The sequence below is a fragment of the Urocitellus parryii genome, chromosome 8, assembly GCF_045843805.1.
Source record: "Urocitellus parryii isolate mUroPar1 chromosome 8, mUroPar1.hap1, whole genome shotgun sequence".
NCBI classification, from domain to species: domain Eukaryota; kingdom Metazoa; phylum Chordata; class Mammalia; order Rodentia; family Sciuridae; genus Urocitellus; species Urocitellus parryii.
In genome coordinates, this window is record NC_135538.1 from 152,800,546 (window position 1) to 152,820,660 (window position 20,115).

At 51.4% G+C, this 20,115-nt stretch overlaps 1 protein-coding gene across 1 annotated transcript in view; it reads left to right on the forward strand.

Annotated features, from left to right (window-relative positions):
- The window catches only part of Carmil1 (capping protein regulator and myosin 1 linker 1), a 245,573-nt gene that overhangs the window by 207,934 nt on the left and 17,524 nt on the right, over nt 1-20,115 (forward strand). Inside the window, exons 30-32 of the mRNA XM_026407693.2 lie at nt 11,937-12,003; nt 12,204-12,400; nt 17,744-17,856. Of these exons, the coding sequence (XP_026263478.2) occupies nt 11,937-12,003; nt 12,204-12,400; nt 17,744-17,856 (377 nt within the window). The remainder of the gene's footprint in view (nt 1-11,936; nt 12,004-12,203; nt 12,401-17,743; nt 17,857-20,115) is intronic.

Consider the following 20,115-nt stretch of genomic DNA (forward strand, 5'->3'; position numbering starts at 1 on the left):
CATCGTGTGTTATTTGTACTCTTTGCCATGGTGCTGGTCAGTGTTCATTTTATCTCAAAATGCCATTGCTGCAAACACGTGCAGAAGAAATTGCAGGTCTTTACCAGGGGTAGTGGAAGTCCTGAGCAGTTTGCTTTATATCCCAAAAATACAGTACACGGGGCCATGACGTGTACCTCCTCTGGTAATGTCAGCTGAAAAGCTCGGCCACTGAATGTGCATTTGACCTAGGAAGAGCGATGTGGCCGGAGGCGCCATACTTTGCCGTCTTCATCGGTGATGCTGGCATCATCCCACCAACTTTATGTTTATTTTCTTATTAAAAAACAAAACAAAAAAATTCTTGGTTCTATATGGACCTAAGCTAATTTTTGGATTAAAGAGGTTATTCATTAATAAAATGAAAAACTGGATAAGGAGGTTGTTAGGGAAGCACAGGGAAAGGCGCCTGGCCTGGAAGGGGGCAGACACGAAGGGAAGGTTTCTGGGGAGTGGTCAGGGCTTCCTGGGGGAGGGACCTGGTGGAGGCGGGGCCTCCTGCAGAAGGGGTGTGGCCAGGCTTCTTAGGGCGGGGCTTCCCCTGGAGGGGCGTGGTCAGAGGCTTCCTGGGGCGGGGCATTGTCAGGGAGGCTCCTGGGGGCGGGGCCTCCAGGGAGGGCGTGGCCAGGAGTCTCCCAGGAGAAGGTTCTTTGCATCCTGCCTGGCGGCTGGTGCCGGGCTATGGCTGTGGGGCCGAGGAGAAGGCTGTGAAAGAGCTGGAAGGAAGATGAGTGAGTCAATAGAGCGAGCAGCGCACACGGGACCCGGGAGGGCGTCACAATAGAGAAACCGTGGTCGTCTTGCTGGGTCAGGGGTGGCCGCAGTGAGTGGGGGAGAGGGTCCGAGGAGGCGGGAAGGGCCGCCGAGCCGGTCCTGGCTTGCCGGGTGTGTGTCCTCGGTGACTCCAGGCACCTGGGAGCCACTGCAGGCCTGGGCGCTGGCAGGAGGGCAGAAAGACACGAGCCGTTTCCGTTTTGCCCCCCGGAGGTGGGATGCTTGCGAGGTCCAGGCAGAGCTCTGCAGTAGGGCTGTGGACGGGGCTCTGGCTGCTAGCCAGGCCTGAGCTGGTGGTCAGCCTGGCCACCCCACGAGGGCCACAGCTCGTGCAGCTCCTGGAGTAGCTTGGTAGCTTCACCCTATGAACACGGTGGCCCTAGCTTTGTCGTTGTCACTTTTGTTTTTACATTCATGACATTTACCTCAACTTACCTCCACCTGCAAGCTCCGGTATTCAGCTGGTACTTGACGCCTCCAGTTAGATGTCCATCAAGCATCACAGACAGATGGAGTCCCCACCCTGCCTTACCCAGGGCTTCCCCTCCCAGCTAATGACACCAGCTCTGCTCTGCCCACTTGTTCCCAACTCTCCCAGTCAGCCCCAGTCACAAGCCACCATGGTTCTTGCCTGGACTCCTGAAATAGACTTGTAATGCTTGCTCCTGCCCTGGACTCCTGAAATAGACTTGTAATGCTTGCTCCTGCCCTCACTGCCATCTCCACCATCATGCTATCCTTACTCAGAGCCAGAGGAGCTTTCTAAAGTGGAAGCCAGATCAGTGGTACAGACGTCAAGTCCTCTGACAACTTCCGTGGTACCCAGATGAAATTAGCTTCTTCCTTTTGGTGCCTGAGTTCACATGATCTGGTGCTGTCTCTCTCTGCTTCTAGAATCTAAGCTCCTACTCCTTCCTGGAGCAGGAAAGCCTTTTTCCTTTCCCTGGCAGGAGGCGTGGCTCCCACCTCAGCCCTTGTCCCTTCTGTCCCAACGCTCCTCTCCAGAACATTCCATGGCTCTCTTTGCCTGCTGTTTTGGTCTCATTCCCACGTCCCTTTCTCAGAAACTTTCCTCGGTCCCTGTCATTCTCCCATATCATCCTGTTTTCTTCTCAGTACTCACCAGGACTTGAGATGGTCCTGTTTACTGCTCTGGTACTCTTCGTCCATCTCCCCACGCTAGACCATCGCTTCCTGGCGGGCAGAGACTCTGTCCCGTTTCTACAGAATCTGGACAGTGCCTGGCACATAGTAATTGCTCAGCAAGTTTTTATTGATGGCTGTGCACTAGGCTCTCCTTTCCTGTCAGTCTCTGCCTTCAGGGTGCAGGAGTTGTGGCTTAATGATGGCTTTACAGCTGAGACCATTCAAGGGGATAACTACCTGGTGAATTTCTCTGAGAACTCTAGAAGATAATTCTGGGCATGGGAAGTTGAAACTCATTTCAACTGATGAGGCTCAGTGAGAAGAGTGTAGGTGGTGACACTGGCAGCAAGCTAAACATGTGAGGACTGGAGCACCCCTGCTGTGACCGACGCTCATCAGGCAGCCACACGTGGCACTAGTGTAACCCATTTTCCCTGGGGAATCCCAGAGCAGAGATGGTGACCCTCTTGCCCCATATCACACTGCTGCCTGAAGGTTCCTAATGATGTGCATCCCAAACCCTTTTCCTCTCTGCTGGACTCCTGGTCTTCAGGCCGGCCTGGCTCAGCACAAGTCTGGGGTGGGAGAGCTGCTGCACTGCGCTGCCTGGAGAGCCTGCTGGGAGATGTCCTCTGACCACAGTTCATTCCTTGCTGATGAGTCTTACTCTTGTTCTCAGTGGATTGGGGGGATTCTAACCTGTGGTGGAAAATCTCTGCCTCTACAGCCATGGGGCACACAATGGCTGGGCCTGCAGGTCCCTGGACTGATGGGAACAAGCAGCGGAGAGGCCCAGGGTGGAGGCCTGTGCCCCTGGGAGCTGCCCACTCAGAAGACACATGGCCGTCCCCAGTGCAGGCTCTCTGGTTAGCCAGGCGCACCCCCTGCGCTGAGCCCCGACTCCGATGATGCCTGTTTTCTTTCTGGTCTGAGGTTTTACCACGTGCCCCCCTGGGAGTGAAGGCTTAATGAGGACAGGTGGAATGACTTGGGATTTGATCTGGGAAGGTTATAAGAAGTGACCTCAAATGCAGGTGAACGTGGAATGGACATCAGCAGGTCACTCTGCCTTCAGCTTTTTGATCAACTGAGTAGTTGGGCCTGGATCCACCCTTCCTGTCCTTTGGAAAGGAAACTGGGTTTGGGATGAACCAGCCTTCACTCTGCACCTCCCTGTGGCAACTTGGGGATTGTCGTTGTCCTATCCAAACCTCCAGATGCACCTACAGGGAAGTGAATCACTCAGTGCAGGAATGTACATTCAGGAATCCCAGGTCTCAGGGCTGGGATCAGCTGTCTGTTACAGCTGTCCCTTAACAAAATCCAAATCTGAAGTCGGTGATTGTTAGCCTTGGCCTTTGGTATGTGTGCAGAAGACTCCAAGCAGAGCCGAGCTGTAGGGTGGGTACCTGCAAGACAAGCCAGGGTTTTCCTGAGGGTTTTCTTGAGAGCCACACTCAGTCTTCCAGGGCCAGAGCACTCTCTGTTAGGACCATAGCAAAATCTCAGTAATGTTTCTGGTTCTGTGCGGCGTGGCCTCTGCTCCCCAGGGAACTGGACATATTGGCCCCCTGTGTGCCATTATCAGATGTTGAGACCTTAAGCTTTAGAGAAGGTCAGAGAAAGGTTCACGAGGGTTTTGTGTAGCTAACATTAAGTCGGGACAACGGCAAGAACCGCGCCCCTCAGTGCTGAAGACCGTTCTTGTTTCCTTGTAAACCAAGGCCACAGTGGCTCCCAAGTATGTGTGAGAGAAAATCTGCCAGCTTTCCCCTGTAGCTGGGCTATGACCCATTACCTCATTTTAAAATGAGATCAAAGCCTATGAAAACTCAAAAGTGGCAAACAACACTGCATTGTTCTTGACAGACGGTCTCAGCCCAAATGGACCATTAATAACAATTACGGCATAAGGTTATGGGAAAATAGCTATCGCAGTGGATCAGTAATTTAGACAGGGGTATTTTGAGGATCCACCCTCTTTTGAGAATTGCACTTGAGAATCCTTCAGAAGGGGGGTTAATTACAAGGAGTTAAACTGAACAGGACAGTTCTTGGCTCCCAAGCCAGCTAGGTTTCAGGGTCTGCTGTTTAGCCATCTTCCCCAAAACTCTGTGTGAAGCTGAGGAGTGGGGTAAGAGGACTGTGGGAGCTGACCTCAGAAAGCTTGGGGTCCGTGCAGTCGGAGCCACCGGTGTGACTGACAGGTCCCAGATCTGATGCCGCCCCGACCAGAATCCCCTTCCAGAGCCTAACTCCACCCACCGTTTTCATCACCTGGGCCGACTGACTCCTCACAGCAGCAAAGCCAGTTGTTACAGGCTCGAACCTGCTTGTGGTTAGTGGCACTGTTAACGGTTGACTTTGGTCATCCTCGCAGTGGTGATGATCTATGCAGAGATCCATTTATTACCGGAAGCATTTTAGACCGATTTTAATCATCCATCTTGATGTCAGTTAGCCATGACATCCATTGTGGGGAAGAGGATTTGAGGGTCTAGCTAACACGCTCACTTTCACCTTCCATGGTAAATAGAGTTTCCAAAGTTCTAGATTTAAAATATATTCCTCAGGTGTGAAACTCAGTGGGGTTTTTCCCATTGTTTATTCTTTCATGACAAAGAGAATGTTGAAATGATATTCAAAGTTTTATGATCATTGTAGTAATACTGTGTTTAATAGTATAACAGAGTTCTTCAAGAGTTTCCCACTTTTTCATTACAATACCATGATTAGTGAATTACCATTTATTAGTAATACCATGCTTCTGCAGGAGCGCTGGTTCTTGGAGAGAGGTGTTTGATTGAATTCAGTGCCACATAATGCCATTCCTTGGACTGCTCTTTGAAAAATGTGTTAAATCATGTTCATTTTTGAAAGTGAACATTCCAGTGTGAAATTTCACTTTTGCGTCAGTTATGAGTTAAAATGGATACGTGGCAGATCGTTTCCTGTTTCTTTTCAAAAACATGATAAATGGGAAGGTAAAGATTTAATTTTCTCCAATCAAAAAACATGGCAAATCTGGAAAATAGGGAAACGAGGCATTTTCATGTCAGAGCAGCCCCTGCCGTGGCCTTTACAGTAGCCGCTGACCAGTGCTGTTCTCTGGGTGTTTGAACATCTTGACGCCAGCTTGACTTTTATGGGAAATGAGACTGGAGGTAAAAGTTAACCAGTGTGGTGTGAAGAGCTGATTTCACGCTGCGTTCTGTGGGAAAGTGGCACGTCACTCAATCTCTGGTCCTGCTCCTTTTGTCCCCCAATTTATTGCCACTTCCTGGAGTGTGGGGCGTCCATGCCCCTCCCCTTCTGGGCTTCCAGGGGAGCTGCTGGTCGGCCGTCATTGGAGAAGTGATGGCATCTCTTCCAAAGCAAGATTTATTCCATCTCAGACATTTGAGATGGAAATGCACCGAAAATCATTTTCTAAGTATAAGTTGAGACCATTGCTGTGGCTAGATATCAAAGGGTATAAATCAATTAAGAATTATTGGGTTTGGATTCCCTTTGTGCATTGACTCAGTGGCAGATCTAATAGGAAGTACTTAATATTTATAATCTAGTTCATGAAGCAGGGATTACCTATATCCTTTTTAACATGCACGGAAAAGTACAAGGTTATCCTATATCAAAAAGCAAGAATTGACTAATCCAAAGAGATCATTTCAAGGACAAAAAATCTAGATATCAAGGGCTCCCCTGGGACATTCTTAACGCCAGCAAGAATAACGACAGCAGGAGTTTATAATACATTGGATTAATTTAACAAATCCACAAGTTCATAGGGTACCCAGAAAATATAAAGAGAACTGAGGTGCATCGAGTTTTACAGAGGAAAAGCAGCTGATAAATACAGGAACAATGAAAGAAATAGAAAGTTTTGATTCTGAATCTCCCATTGTATTAATTCAGGAAAGAATCCTCAATATTGGCTTAACCACAGATTTTTTTCTGTGTGAACTAACAGAATCCCCTTGCTGAGTTGTTAATGGCCAAGAGAAATGGGACTTGAGATGAAGCTGTCATTGAGTCCCCACCCTAGTCAAGGGATCCCACCTGGTGTCAACACCAGCATGGGGACCACCTGGCATGGGCCACCTAGTGAGTCAGTGCAGCCACACCACCCAGCAGGGCCGGTGTGCCCCAAGCCTTCCACCTGAATCTAGGGGAGGACAGACAACTGCAGGATGTGGAGGCCTGTGAAAGGGCCTGGGTCCTCCGAGAGGGTCAGTATTGGGAAAAGAAAAGCAGGTTTGGGTGCAGGGAGGAGGTGTGCCAGATGATGCGTCAACCCTCTTTCCCACCGTGACACATACCCAGGGAAATGAACGCAGAGGAGGAAAGGTTCACTTGGGCTCACAGCTTCAGAGGTCTCGGTCCGTGGTCAGCCAGCGTCATTGCTGTGGGCCTGGGGTGGGCAGCACATCATGGCAGGAGGGCACGGGGAGGAAAGCTCAGCTCCTGGTGGCCAGGAAGGAGGGAGTGGCAGTTTGTACCCTTCAAGGACACATCCGAAGTGGCCCACCCCCTCCCACTAGGCCCATCTCCTACAATTTCCACCAGCTGGGAACAAGCCTGACCCATGAGCCTTTGGGGGACCTCCCATATCGGAACCTCAGCAGTGCAGTGGTTGGAGTCCGGAGGTCCCTAGCTGGCCCTGTGTGCCGGGCACAGGGCTGAGCACTCTGTGTCCTAGTTAATCCTCACAAGATTTTTTTTTTTTTAAACAAACTAGAAAACTGAGGCCTGGTTTTGCAGAGTGCTGGCCAAGTCCCGCCGCCCGGCAGGTGGCTGAGCCAGGCGTTGAACCCTTTCTTGGCCGCCAGAGCCTCGTGTATCGTGCCACCCCTTCCCTGGTCTGTGGGGGAGACATTGGATTCAGCAGGGCCGCGATGAGCTCCAGAAAATGTGCAGGCGTGGAGGTTGAGCCTGGCCGTGTGGGAGCAGGGTCTGTGGCCAGGGTTTCTCTCCAGAGGAACAGTCTCACCTGTCACTTCAGGGTCTGAGCCGATTGTGAAGTTCCTTGCCTCCACTCAGGGTGATCGTGAGGGGCATGATGGGGACAGAGGACCTGCCTTGTTGAGTCAGCCTTTCAGAAACAGAGGGATTTCCCATCAGCTGAGACACTCACAGATGTACCCATAATCACATTTTTCTGGAAGCTTCTGGGGAGATCTGTGTTAACGTGGACAGCAGTCTTTATTTCAGGCCATTCAAGAAGGTCTGAAAATATAATTTTACTCTTTCCACTTCCATGGGGCAAGCACGTCATGCTCATGGAATGGGTCTACGATGGATCCCGACGGCTGTGTGAGATTGGCGTCGAGGAGCCACGCCTGTGCAGACGCGGTGGTGGCAGCCTTTCTTGGCAGCCGCACTGTGGCGGAGGGGCGGAGGTGGGATGGGTGCTGCTGCTCCGGGCTGCCTTTCCTCTGGGGAGATTCCGGCCATCGTGGGCACGAAGTGGGGAACCCTGTGTTCTCATTCTGCTTTACGTTGTGAGCCACTGAAACAAGAGCTTACAGGAAAGCCCTTGGCAGGTGGCTGGAGTAGGCGGCCTTCCCTACGGAGTCCCCGGAGGTTGGGGAGGATCCCCGACACCCCATGCCGCTCTCACAGCCTGGATTTGTTGTTTTTCTACAGCTGGAGATGTTATTTTTTTTTTCATTTATCGATTTCAAAATAATAAAATGCCCTATCAACTGTGAATGGCGGACCGTGGGAGTTTTAAAAAGTATTTTAGTAGAGATTCAACATAAGATGTAAGGTGACCTAAATTCCCACTAGGGAACCAAGTGTCGTAACTGTGCCAATGTACCCGTAATCACACTTTCCTGGAAGTGTCACGGCCTTGCCTCCAAAGCTCTGAGAACCGAGTGGGCAAGAGAGTTCAGTGTGGCTGTGCCCTAGAGTACAGAGGGGGACAGCGTGTCAGGACCCTCAGGGGGCTCCTGTGTGCCCACAGATAGGCGCTGTCCCCTCTGTTGCTGGGATGACCCTGTGGCCCCAGAGCTGATGTTGTCACCAATTCCCAGGTGGGGTTGATGACAACATCCATGTGGGCTTGGTCAATGGCGTGGGGGACAAACTGGGCCAGAGCCGTATCTGTGTACAGTGTCTGCAGTTGTTCAAGCTGTCACCGTGCTTCTGCTGGCTGCCTCGGGCCCTGACTGCACTGGCCCCTGCTGGCCTGTCCCTTGGCTCGGAAGGCTCCTGTGTCTTGGGTGCTTCTGTTTGTGAATGGTGTCCCCTCCCCTCCTAGCGCTGCTGTGGCTTTACCTCTCTCCCATTCATGTGTCTCTCCTTTCTCTTTGCTGCATGGAGACTCTCTGCTGCACAAGCGTAAGTACTTCTGGTGGCTCTGTGGCTTCTGGCTGGTCTCGTTGACCTTCCTGTGTCTGTCTGCCTCTGTGCTGCCTGGCTGGCCTCCCAGGTCCATCTGCAGATCCTGAATGAAACAGGCGACAGTTCACAGAGACGAGATTGGGCCTTACAAGAGGGTCCAGCTGGTGACACGGGCCCTGAATTTAAACCACCCAGCTGTGCGCCTGAGAGCACTTGGGTGCTGATAGAGAGGCCCCAGCCTTCAAGGGGGACCGGCTGCTCACAGTGAAAAACAGACACCAGGACTAACCTCTCTACGTCTTTTCCGATTCTTGTGATATCACTTGTTTTGAATTATAGAATTATAGAAAATTGGCATCATGATTTGTATCTTGTACTGGAAAATTTTCCTAATCTGCTTCTAAATTGATACCATTTTGGTTCTTTAGCCTACGGAAGGAAAAAGTAATTATGGATTCCTGGGCTTGGAATGAGAGTATTATTTATTACTCTTTGTGCACACTTGGCAAAAACAAAGAAGAAAACAACCTCACCGTTTTGTCATGGTGATATAAGCAATTTAACTCTCCTTATAAAAAAAAAAAAAAAAAAGCATGACTAGCAATACTTATTAAAAGTGGGTTTGACAGGGAGAAAAATGTGAGTTCTTTACGAGGTTCCCACATGCGCATGTAACTCGTGGTTAAAGTGGACATATCTCTACTGAGCTATGTGCAGAAGAGTTTTAAATCCATTATAGAAATCGAATCAAATGAGTAAGATTTCAGAGTAACGTGGAGTTGGTGCTACTTTCAGATTCTTGGGAAACAGCTGTGGGCAGGGTGGGGATTTATTGATTTCAAGACAGGAGAGAAGTCTGTGTTTAGGCTTTCCTTCTAAAATTCCATTTTTAAATAAAGGTTTAACACATTTTTTCTCCTATTTCTTCAGGATATTAAATATTGAAAATTGCTTCTTACTCAAAACATGCATTTTAAAAGTCAGCTGTGTCTAGTTGTGGACAGGGTTGGCCATGAGTGGGTTTATGAAGGAGCCACTTGGAATGTGCACCTGCTCTGCATCAGCTGCTGACCCACGTCTGTGGCCGTGCCACTCTGAATGCGCCTGGTCTCGTCAGCTGACTTGGGAAATAGGCATTGACAAGGGCCCAAGGAAGGTCAGCCTGGGCACATTAGCCCTTCCATTCTGGAACAAAAAGAGAAGAGAGCGAAGGGTTCTAGGAAGATGGTGAGGGCAGGGTTTCCAGGAGCAGCCGGTCAGCCCACCGCTGTGGGGAGGAGGAGTGAGAGGGATGCCCATCAATGGGATTTCTGGAGGACCAGGAACACTGGCCCTGAGTACACACCGGGTGGAGAACCCAAGTTCATTCCCACTCTGCCTCCTGCTTTGAGTTCCCACGTCACGGGATCATCAATGAGAATGGCCAGTCAGAACGACCAAGCCCAATTCTGTAGGAAGAAAACATCCCCAAGGAAGGAAAGGAACATGTAAGAGACAAGATTCAGTTTTTTCCCTCTCTGTTATTGTAATTCAATCCTATGAAAACAGGAGGTTGAAGCCGACTGCATTCTTAATACCAATTACAACAGGTAGCCTGATTGCAAGTCATCGGCCTGACCCCGCCTGGCAGAACTTCAGAACTAGAAGATGCACATACACTGAAAGAGCACTATGGGCAACACGATTAGACATTACTTACATTTGTAAAGAGCTTATAAAATACGAGAAAGCTAGAGCTAGAAGGCATTTTTCTGATATTGAAAATTTTTATTCTCTGGTTTGAGGTGTCCAAGAACAAAATCCTCCGGAAGAAATTAGATCCCCCTTTTGACTGATGTTGGCCACTCAAAATCCTGGTTTTGTGTTTCTTAATATGTCTCTAAAATAGCTAACTGGCCCACTTATAGACGGGCATAATGTGCAAAAGAGTTTCTATATGTATGCTTATGCTTATATATATATTCTCACATAAAGTTATTCTTATGTATTTGAAATGTTATAATTTTCATGTATTTACATGTATTTGGTGTCCATTATAGACACTTTACCGAGAGGGAAATTTGAGCCAGATTATTTTTGCCCATAAATACTTTCTATAAAATCTTAACCAAGAGACACAGGAAAAAAAAAATTAGAAGATACCTTTGGTTCATGCCCTTTTAAACTTTTTTCCTATTTTCCTTTTGACTCTATAAATGAAATTGCCTGGAAATCATATCGCAGACTCTTTCCTGATCCTCTTCCTACCCAGTGTGCACAGGGTGGGTGGAATTCTGAACTCTCCCAGCTCGACACAGCCAACACCTTGCTACCTGCAACTCCTGAGAATTCATTCAGGCTGCACTTCTGAATAGAGCAGTGCATTTTTCAAGCAAGCCACGTGGGCACACTGCCTTCAGACGATCCCTTAGCAGCTGCACCATGGGGACCTTGCTCTTACTCCGCCTTGAGACCTCTTGCTTTGCAGACACCTGTCCCTCAGGTTGTCTGCCTTTAACACAGCCTCACAAGAAGCAGTTCGGAAAGTTTCATTTTGTATTGCAGGAAAACCGTTCAGGATTTAAATACAATTGCTCATGTTTTTCTCTCAACAATAAATAATAGCAAAAGAATGTTATTAAAGCTGTCATAATTGCCAAAACCGCAAAGTCATTTGCTTTTAAAGGTCATCATGAACCCATTTATTCTTTGAACAAGAAATGTTTCTCAATCATGTGAAGTTTTTGAGGAAGCCTTGAATGAAAACCTGTTCAACCAGAGTACTCCGACTAAGTTCAGTTATCTCGTAATTGATACAAACACTAGTTTGGCATCTCTCTCCTCCGTCTGCCTGTGCGCCTGCAGCCAGCAGTGTGGTGGCCGACCCTCCCTGGATGTTCGTGGCCCTCCTCCTTGGACGACGTCTTTGCACCTCTCTGACTTGGACTTGGCACTTGAGGTCATTGTGCAGCCGATGACAAAGTTTCCTTCCAGCTTTGGCATTGCATGATCCTCTTGAAGGACAGATAATGTCTCTCTCTGGGGGTAGAAGCTATTGCTGGGCAGGTTCTCCTGAGGTTTAGCCTTGGTTGGGTTTGGGTTTCCTCGTTTCAAGGACCATCAGAACCCAGGACATCCTGCTGCGAAGCCCCAGCGATGGGCTTTTGATTCTTGGTGACTTTTCCTAACTGGTCTTTGCCTGTGAAGGTCCAGATTTTGGTAGCAAATGGTGAAACAGAAAGAGTTAAACTGCTTAAGTCATCCGAGTGGCCCCCAGTTCAGGGTGCTGCTGGGTGCTGCCTCTGTGAGAGCACCGCCGTCAGCCTTCCCGACTGGCCCTCGTGGTCTTGGAGCCCACCCGCCCTGCCACCTCCTCATCCTCATGTACTTGGGGTCCAGCTCGCAGCGAGATCCCCTGCTGCTTTTTCTGACTGTTGGTTCAGATGGTCAGGACTGGGGGAACAGGACAGAGTTAGGTGCATTGTTTGAGAGAAGTGCAGACGTTTAGAGGTTAGCCCTTCAGCCTTGAGCCAGGCCACCAGTGCACTGAGCCCCCCTGCAGAGCAGTGGAGCCGGTCCTGGTGGTCTGGACTGTGTTGGAGAGGGAAGGCAGCGTCCTGTGCTAAGTGCCTTCTGTGTCTTGTTGCTAGATGACGCCTAAATCCAAGAGGAAGAGCATCCACAGCCGAATGCTGCGGCCTGTGTCCAGGGCCTTTGGTGAGTACCGTGTGACTTGTGATCAGGAAACAGCCCTCTGGGGGACGTTTCTTAGGTATCCTCTGTGTGGGTGACAACTGAGACTTGGGTGGTTTGCAACTGGGTGTTTGCTGCTCCCTGATAGACTCACAGTGGCTTTCAGGAATTTCCTAGCCCTCTGTCTTCATTGTACTCTGACCTCAGGCCTGGTTTTATTTTAGAAATGGAGTTTGACCTTGATAAAGCCCTGGAAGAGGTGCCAATTCACATCGAAGACCCACCATTCCCGTCCGCCAGGCAGGAGAAGCGGAGCTCAGGGTTCATCTCCGAGCTGCCATCAGAGGAGGGCAAGAAGCTGGAGCACTTCACCAAGCTGCGGCCCCGGAGGAACAAGAAGCAGCCGCCCACGCAGGCCGCGGTAGGTGCCTGTCCCCTGGCCCTGTCCTTCCTGGGACTGTGCAGGCCCCCAGGGCCTCTCTGCACCTGGGGCGTGTGCAGAGCTCTGGAGCAGGGCTCTGGGAAGTCCTCAGTGTCAGATACGCAGGCAGCTGGGTCTGGGCTCTGAGGATCTGGGTGAAGAGAGGCCACCTGGGCGTGTTCGTAGCTCATCTCGGCCGGAGTCCCTGCCATCCCTGCTGCTCTGGGTCCTGAGCCTGATGCCCCCCCAGTGCCATGTGGTGATGAGGGCCCAAGGGGAGCATTGGCCGGCTCAGCAGCCGCTCCTCCTGTGGCAGGAGGACGAGCCTGAGGTTCATCCCCCCTCCGTGTGGCTCACTCACCCCCCACCCCCCACCCCTGTGCGGCTTATCCCCCCTCCATGTGACTCACCTCACCCCCCCCCCCCGCTCACTCACCCACCCCCCTCCTATGCAGCTCACCCCACCCCCTGTGTCCCCCGCACTCACCCCCACCCAGTGCGGCTCACCCCACCCCCTCCATGCGACTCACCCCCCTCCTGTGTCCCCCGCACTCACCCCCACCCAGTGCGGCTCACCCCACCCTCTTGGTCCACGCCCCCCCTCCTGTGTGGCCACTCTGCTTCACAAAGGTCCCGACTTCTTTCCTGTCACCTGTGCTGCTCTAAACCTCTTCTCACTCCTCACACCGAGGGCCCTCCTGCCCCATCCTGAGCCATGGCTCCTCCACCACCTGTCACCTCGCGTCCCAGCAGTGACTGGACACAGAAGCTCCGTCCTGGGGAAGGTGAAGTCCCCCTGGCCCCTCCACCTGTGCTGTCACAGTGCCATCTCAGCCCTGTCTGGTCCCTGTGGTCACCTCCGCGTGTCCAGGAATCTGCTGTCTCCTGAGCTCGGGGGCTGCAGACGCCCTGGGCTGGACTGTTTAGAACCCAGGCCTCTTGTGCCGCCCGTCCTCCCTCTCATGGCCACTCCCCACAGGTAGCACCTGCAGACGAGCTAGAGGCCCGGTGTGACCCTGGTCTCCCCTGACCCGCCGTCCTCACCCTGTGCTGGACCCCATCCTTGTGCTGCGTCCCTTTCCTCAGTGCTTCCCTGGGCAGAGCCACTCCAGGCAGTGCACATGTCTACCTGACAGGACTTCCTCCAGGAAGCCCTCCTGCCTCTTGTCATCATAGGCTGGCTGTGTGCAGTGTACAGCCCCAGCAACCCTCCAGGAGCCTTTCCTGGAGGTGAGCTCACGGCTCCCATGCTGTGGTCTGAGCCTGCTCCTCCTCACCTGTGGATTTGGGGTAGGCAGGGCGATGGCTTCCTCTCCTTGGCCATGGACTCAGTACTCCTGTGGGTGGAGTACAGAGTGCCCACTGGTGCTTCTGGGTGCGTGGGTGGACGGTCAGGACCGTGGTCCACATCGCCTGTAGATTTTAGGTTTCTTCAGTGCACTATTCCATAACCTTAAAGGAATGAGCCTTCTACATAAGGGAGAGGCCACTCCGGGAGGGAGAAAGAGCTGCCCGCACAGTGGCCTCAGTGGGCTGGATTGTACCAGGTGGTCCTTTCTCCTGGGCCCTGTCCCTGGGAGGAACAGCTGACAGTGGAGCTGGCGTGGCCCCAGACTCCCTGCAGGTAAGTGGGGGCTCTTGGAAACAGGGAATTCTGTGTTCTTTTTTCTTCATACATTTAAAAAAAGCAAGAAGGAAAGTCCACAGCTGTAGCAGAGTCCTGGGGAGAAGCCGGCCAGCCCCGTGGGGAGACGTCCTTCCTTGCCCGCCGCGGGGACCAGGCTCAAGCACCTGGGACAGCAGGTCCCCAGGAGAAGACTTGTTTAAGTTCCCATGACGAGGGGCCTTCAGAAAGGAGAGGCCTGTGTGCTCTGGGCTGGGGCTGGAGAAGAGGTGGGCAGCTGTGGGTGAGCGCCCAGGGGTCGGATCTCATGGCCACGGCCTAGAGCAACAGGGCGGTGCGTCTCGGGGTCAGGACGTCCCCTTCCTTCAGGCACAGCGAGGCGCCTCTGGCACGGCGGTTTTCATCCTCCTCTGACCCTCCAAAGGCAAAGACTAGTTTTTTTTTAATTACAAAAAATAAAACAACTGGCCAGTTTTTTCCACTTAAATCAAGTGTACATAGGGACGCTTAGAGGGAGGGTCCACTGTAGGCGGCCGGCCCAGAGTGCAGTCCCCCACTGCAGTGGCACAGCAGTGGTGACCCATTGAACCTGGACCAACTTGGTCCTGAAATACCAGCGGTGAGCACGTCATTCAGTTGTCATAAGAAATAAATGGAATGAAGTCAGTCCATCGACGCCCAGTGCAGACGCTCCCAGGGCCACCTCGTGCTCCCACCCTTGGCTCTCAGAGCTGCCTGGCCTGTGTCCCCTGCCACAGCCTGTGCCCCCTGCCGCCTCACACCCAGGGGGCGGGGGTGGAGGAGCCTGCTGCCCAGCGGCCACAGGCTCTAGGCACAGTGCTGCGCCCCAGCCCAGGGAAGGCGCGCTCCAGCCCTGGTTGAAGCCCATAAGCCCCAGCAGTACCTGCCCCTGAGTGTTCAGAGCTGCAGTGTGAGGAGGCCCCTGCTGCAGTCCCTAAAACCCCCTCGACAACCCTCAGCTGGCCATTCCTCTTGCAGTGACCTCTGAAGCTGCTGTTTTCTAGAAGCTCTAACTGTTGGCAGAATATTTTTGTGTTGTTGGAAATCTTTCCCTGTAGTTTTAACTCTGCCGTTTCATGTCAGTCTCCTGTAGTAGCACATGTTACTTCAGACTCTTATGCTTAGCAGACTTAGGAATATTTGTGGGTCACTGCTTGAGGTCTTTCCTTCTTCAGTCTAAAATTTCCTCATCTCTTTTCATGCTCCTCATTGATTCTTTCTGAGCTCTATTTGCAGGTCGTTCTGCTCTGTTGTAATAGACTGCACTGTGGCACCCAGTGCAAAACAGGGTGCTTTGTAGGACTGGCCATCCTCCTGAGCCTCCTCCTCCGAAGACTGTGCTTCTATTCATTCAACCACAGGCTACATCCACCTTTTCTGAACTAACTCAGAAGCCCTATAGGCTTCTGGTGGCATTTCTCTTAAATGAAATGAGCTGTGTCCACCCCCAGTTGCAAGAGGATCTAGTAAATGGATGTTCAGTTGATCACATGTATACTCCTCGTGACTAAGTCAGCGAGAGGGGGTACGTGGATAGAGGCATGGCCTTCATTTTATTTCCTCGGGTTCTTCATTCTGGACTTGCTTCCTCAGCTCATCGATTTCCATGTGGGTCATGAGGTTTTTCTGTTTTAATGGACTGCCGGGCTTTGTTTGCCAATATCTAAATAGGATTTTTGCATCTGTGTGAGAATGAGAGAATCCTATAAGTTTTCTTCCCTTTTCTTGTCTGGGCTGTTTCAGAGTTATGCTGTGTTCATGAAACTTCTTAGGAAGCTCAGTCTCCTCTCCTGGTCTCTGGTATGGCCTGTGTGTAACGGAAATCGTTCCCCTTCTGGGGAGCCATCTGGGCGGAAGTCCGTCCCTGTGCGGCAAGCCTGTGGGGTCTGTGTGGAGAGAGTTTACTGGGATTTGATTTGTCACAGATCCACTCAGGTTGCCCAATGCTTCCTGAGATCATTCTGATGTACTTCAATATCGTCCATTTGGCCTAATGGCTCGTTCAGTTGTTTATAAAATTCTCTGACGAGTTCTAATCTCTTTGGTATCAATAGCTATGTTTTTCATTTCTAGTAAATCTTAAACAATTTTGTGATTTTTTTATTAGTTTTTTTCAAAGAGTCAACTTTTAGTTTATCCTCTCGAGTTCATTAATTTTTGTCTTCCATCATCTTCATTTGATTTCCTCGGGGCTTTTGTTTCTTGATTTGTTCCTCTGCTCATTGATTTCCATATTTCTCGCCACCTAATGTCTGCATAGACGATTCAGTGATCATTGCTAATTAGCGTGGTTTTATCTGTTGGCAGAGTCATCAATGCCCCTAATTGTCTGGACTCCCCTCCTGCCCACGTCTCTGCGCCCGGCCCGTGAAGACGTAGTTTTTGTACCTCCTTGTCCAGATCCAGGGGCAGTGCCTCCAGGTTCCCCTGGTGAATTCTCCTTAATGTCCTGGCAGAGGGGAGCAGAGGGGTGTGCGTGGCTGGTCCTCATAATGGCCAGCTGCTCTTCCAGCGCTCACGATCACTCTCTGACAATGGGAAGCCCACCTTCCTGACTTCTTAGACACCAGCATCAGCAATTCCAGTTTCAGTGGCAAACGCCCTCAGCCCCGGAGCACGGCCGGGCTGCCCCAGAGGCTCTGCTCTCTCTTCCCACAGCCACGCTGCTCTCTTCAGTCTGATGCTGCTTCTCCCTGACAGTAAAGACCCGAGTCAAATACTTTCCTTTTGCTAGAAAATGAGCTAAAGCAGGCACCACGCGTGGCCTTGGACTCCTCTTCAGACTCCAGCCCTTCCAGGCTCCAGGTTCCCTGCTGCCCGTCTCCTGGGCGGAGGCTCCTAGGCTTCCTCTGGGGCTGCTGACACTCCCCAGCCACCTGCACTCCCACCCGCTGCTCCCGTCCTTCGTCCTTTGCTGGCAGAGTTGTCTGGGGTGAGGTGCGGCCCAGCCTCACGCCTGGCCCCGCCCGGCCTGCAGGGAAGCAGGTGGCTGCTCAGCTCTGCGCCTCCATCCCTGCTCCCCTTCATGTTCTCCACGTCCCCAGGGAGCCCTCGTGCCAGCTGTGACTGTTGCAAAGCCAGGAAGGAAAGGGCTGAGGGGGGGAATTATGTATGCCAGAAAAACCTAGAGTTTTTATGGAGAGTCACTGGAGGGGCGGCTGGAAGGAATCCCCATGTCAGGCCACAGGCCCGGGGCAAATCGGCCATCAGCCAGGCAGCCTGGTGCTCCCTCCCTGTCCCATCTGTGTCTCACCACAACCAGGATGAAGCTCTTTCCTTTTGGGCCCCAGGCCAGTCGGGAGGGTGAAGTGATGGCCTGCAAAGCCCAGGTGCCCCTCGAGCTCCTCATCCTGCAGGGGCCGCCGCCGCGGCTGTTCTGCTGCTTTCTCTAAGGAAAAGTAAAAATATGAGCAAGTTTGGTGCTACTTTATCTTTTGTGACCAAAATGAAAGTTACTCTGAATTTCATTCTCTCTGTTACCGAGTGAAAAAGCTCTACTCACTTTGCTGCATGACGTCACCACCAAGCTTCCAGGCATGTCCCCGGGCCTGTTTCTTCCTGTCTGTGCTGTGGACCTGGCTTCCAGGCCAGGGGATTGTGTCTGGTCCCTGTTGGCCCTCACCTGGTACCTGGCAGCCGGCGGTGCCCGTGTGCTGACTGGCGTTGGGTGTGAACCGCATCCCGTGTTTATTTTGCAGGTCTGTGCTGCCAACATAGTCTCCCAAGATGGAGAACAGAACGGTCTTATGGGGAGAGTGGATGAAGGTGTAGATGAATTTTTCACCAAGAAAGTGACCAAAATGGATTCCAAGTGAGTTCGGAGTCATTTCACTAACCATATTACTTAATTCACACTTACATTACTAACAATTACAATCAAGCTTAGGATATTAAGTCTCTTTTTATGTATGGATCTACTATTCTGTGAGGTTTTCAGAATACGATCTCCTAGCCAGCAGCAGATTCTCTGGCCTGCGCGCTGTGAGCCGAAAACTCTGGAGGTGAGGCCTGGCAACTGTTTCCCTAAGACCCTAGGCCACCTGGAGCCACCCAGCCCAATCAGAGTTGGCCTCTAAACAGTTTCTCCGCCTTTCCTATTAATAAGATGGAGTTTTCTTAGCATAAATTGAAACACTAGAGCCTTTAAGCACAATTGGCAACAAATTATTTAATCTACAACTAAAATGCAGATCCATTCCAAAATATGCTCTTAATGTTGATTTTTGTGTGCAGAGTGTTCTTCACCTGGAGAGATCAAATTTGGGGAAGAGTTTGAACATACTGATAAGCTGGGGGCAGGCTGGGGATGGGGAAGGAACTCGTCCATTCTGTAGAATCTTGCCTCTGTGGGATGGTCAGGTGGAAACAAGTTAAATTGTTTATCCCTAGAAGTCTCCTACTGAGTGTCGTAAGCAGTAGGACCCGATTATCTGTCCTTTCTGAGACAGACCTTGAAGCTTTGCAACTACCCCTGGTAAATTCTGTCCCATCTCCAAGAGCCACGTTCAGTGCTGTTATCCTTGGGCACTTTCCCATGACTGCTCCTCCCCCCGTAGTGACTGTCTCTCCGCTGACCTAATACACCTTTTTAACCCTTTGTGCACATCTGTTAGAGTGCACTTGATTCCTTGAGAGTCTGTTTAGGTTTTAATTCTTCCACAGCACAGGGAATCGATGCACACATTTTCCACATAAAAGATTCAAGGAATTCTAGCATTGGCTGAGCGAATGGAAAGTCCCTTGTAGGTGGCTTTCAAGTCTGTTTTTCCAAACAGGGTTCTGTTCTTCAGGAGCAGCCCTGGGTCTTGGTTTTCACTCTAAGGCAGTAGTCTGCCTGCAGTCACTGCCCGCGAGTTCCTCGAGACCCCCCGACCGTCTCCGTCACACCTACAGACGCCGCGTGGGCTCCTCCTTCTTAAACTTCAGATCCACATTTAGTTAGAGAGGAGGCTCCTGGGCCCTGGTGTGGTCCTCCCCTGGGAACGCTTCTGTCTTCCTAACTTCTTCAGATCCACATTTAGTTAGAGAGGAGGCTCCTGAGCCCTGGTGTGGCCCTCCCCTGGGTAACGCTTCTTTCTTCCTAACTTCTTCGGAATGAAAGGTGGGGAAATTGAGAAGGCACAAAACAGTCTCCTGCAGACACTGCTCAGGAGAATTCTGGTCTTGTCCCGTGCACAAATAGAACTAGACGCCTCAGTCTCCATCACATAGTGGTGGAACCTAGTAAAACTGGTGATCATTTTCATTTCATTTTGTTATAAAAAATAGGTTGTTTGATATTAAAGGGCAGCGCCTAGGTACAAGTTTTGGGTAGTGTGAACAGAGTTTGGGAATCAGAGTGAAGCATGCTCCTACCCGGCTTTAAAGGCTGCTTGTGTCTTTCCCCCTCATCTTCCCGTGTCTGCTCCTGTGGCCGCTTGTCTTGCTCCACCGTCCTTCATGATAAGCGTTTCCAGGTTGGGGTAGTAATCAACTGCTCGCTTCTGGCCCCGGTGGTGACGGTGCAGTCTCACGCCGTCACGCTGGGCCGGCTGTTCTCACCCCACATGCTCTCTACCCCCGCCAGCATGGCCAGGCAGGCAGTATTCAGTGTCCGCCTCCCTCTAGCCGGGTAACATCCACACCTGGATCAGGGAGCGCATGAGGACTGGTTTCTTTTCTTCCACGACTTTTTCATTTTCCCTCGGGCTGATGAGTGTCCCTCTTCCCTGTGCTTAGTGTTCTGTGTTCCTGTCCCGGACTTGCCCTCTGTCCCCAGTGAAGGCACCAACCCCGTCTGGACTTACTCACGTGTGCTCAGCCTCCTCCTGGAGCACCTCTCACCCGCACCTGCCTGGCCCCCGGGCAGCCTCTGGCCAGCTCCCTGCTGTGTCCCTGGGACTGCTCACCGTCCCCCTGTGCCAGGGCCCCTCCCCTCACCCCGTGTCTTCCTCTACCTGTCTGCTGCAGGCGTAGTTCATTCCCTTGTTTTGGTGGAGCACATCCTCCAGGGGCTTTCTAAGAAAGGGAGCATGGGAGATGAGTCTCCGTAACCACCTACCTACGTCCCGTTTTGAGTTAACGGTTTAGA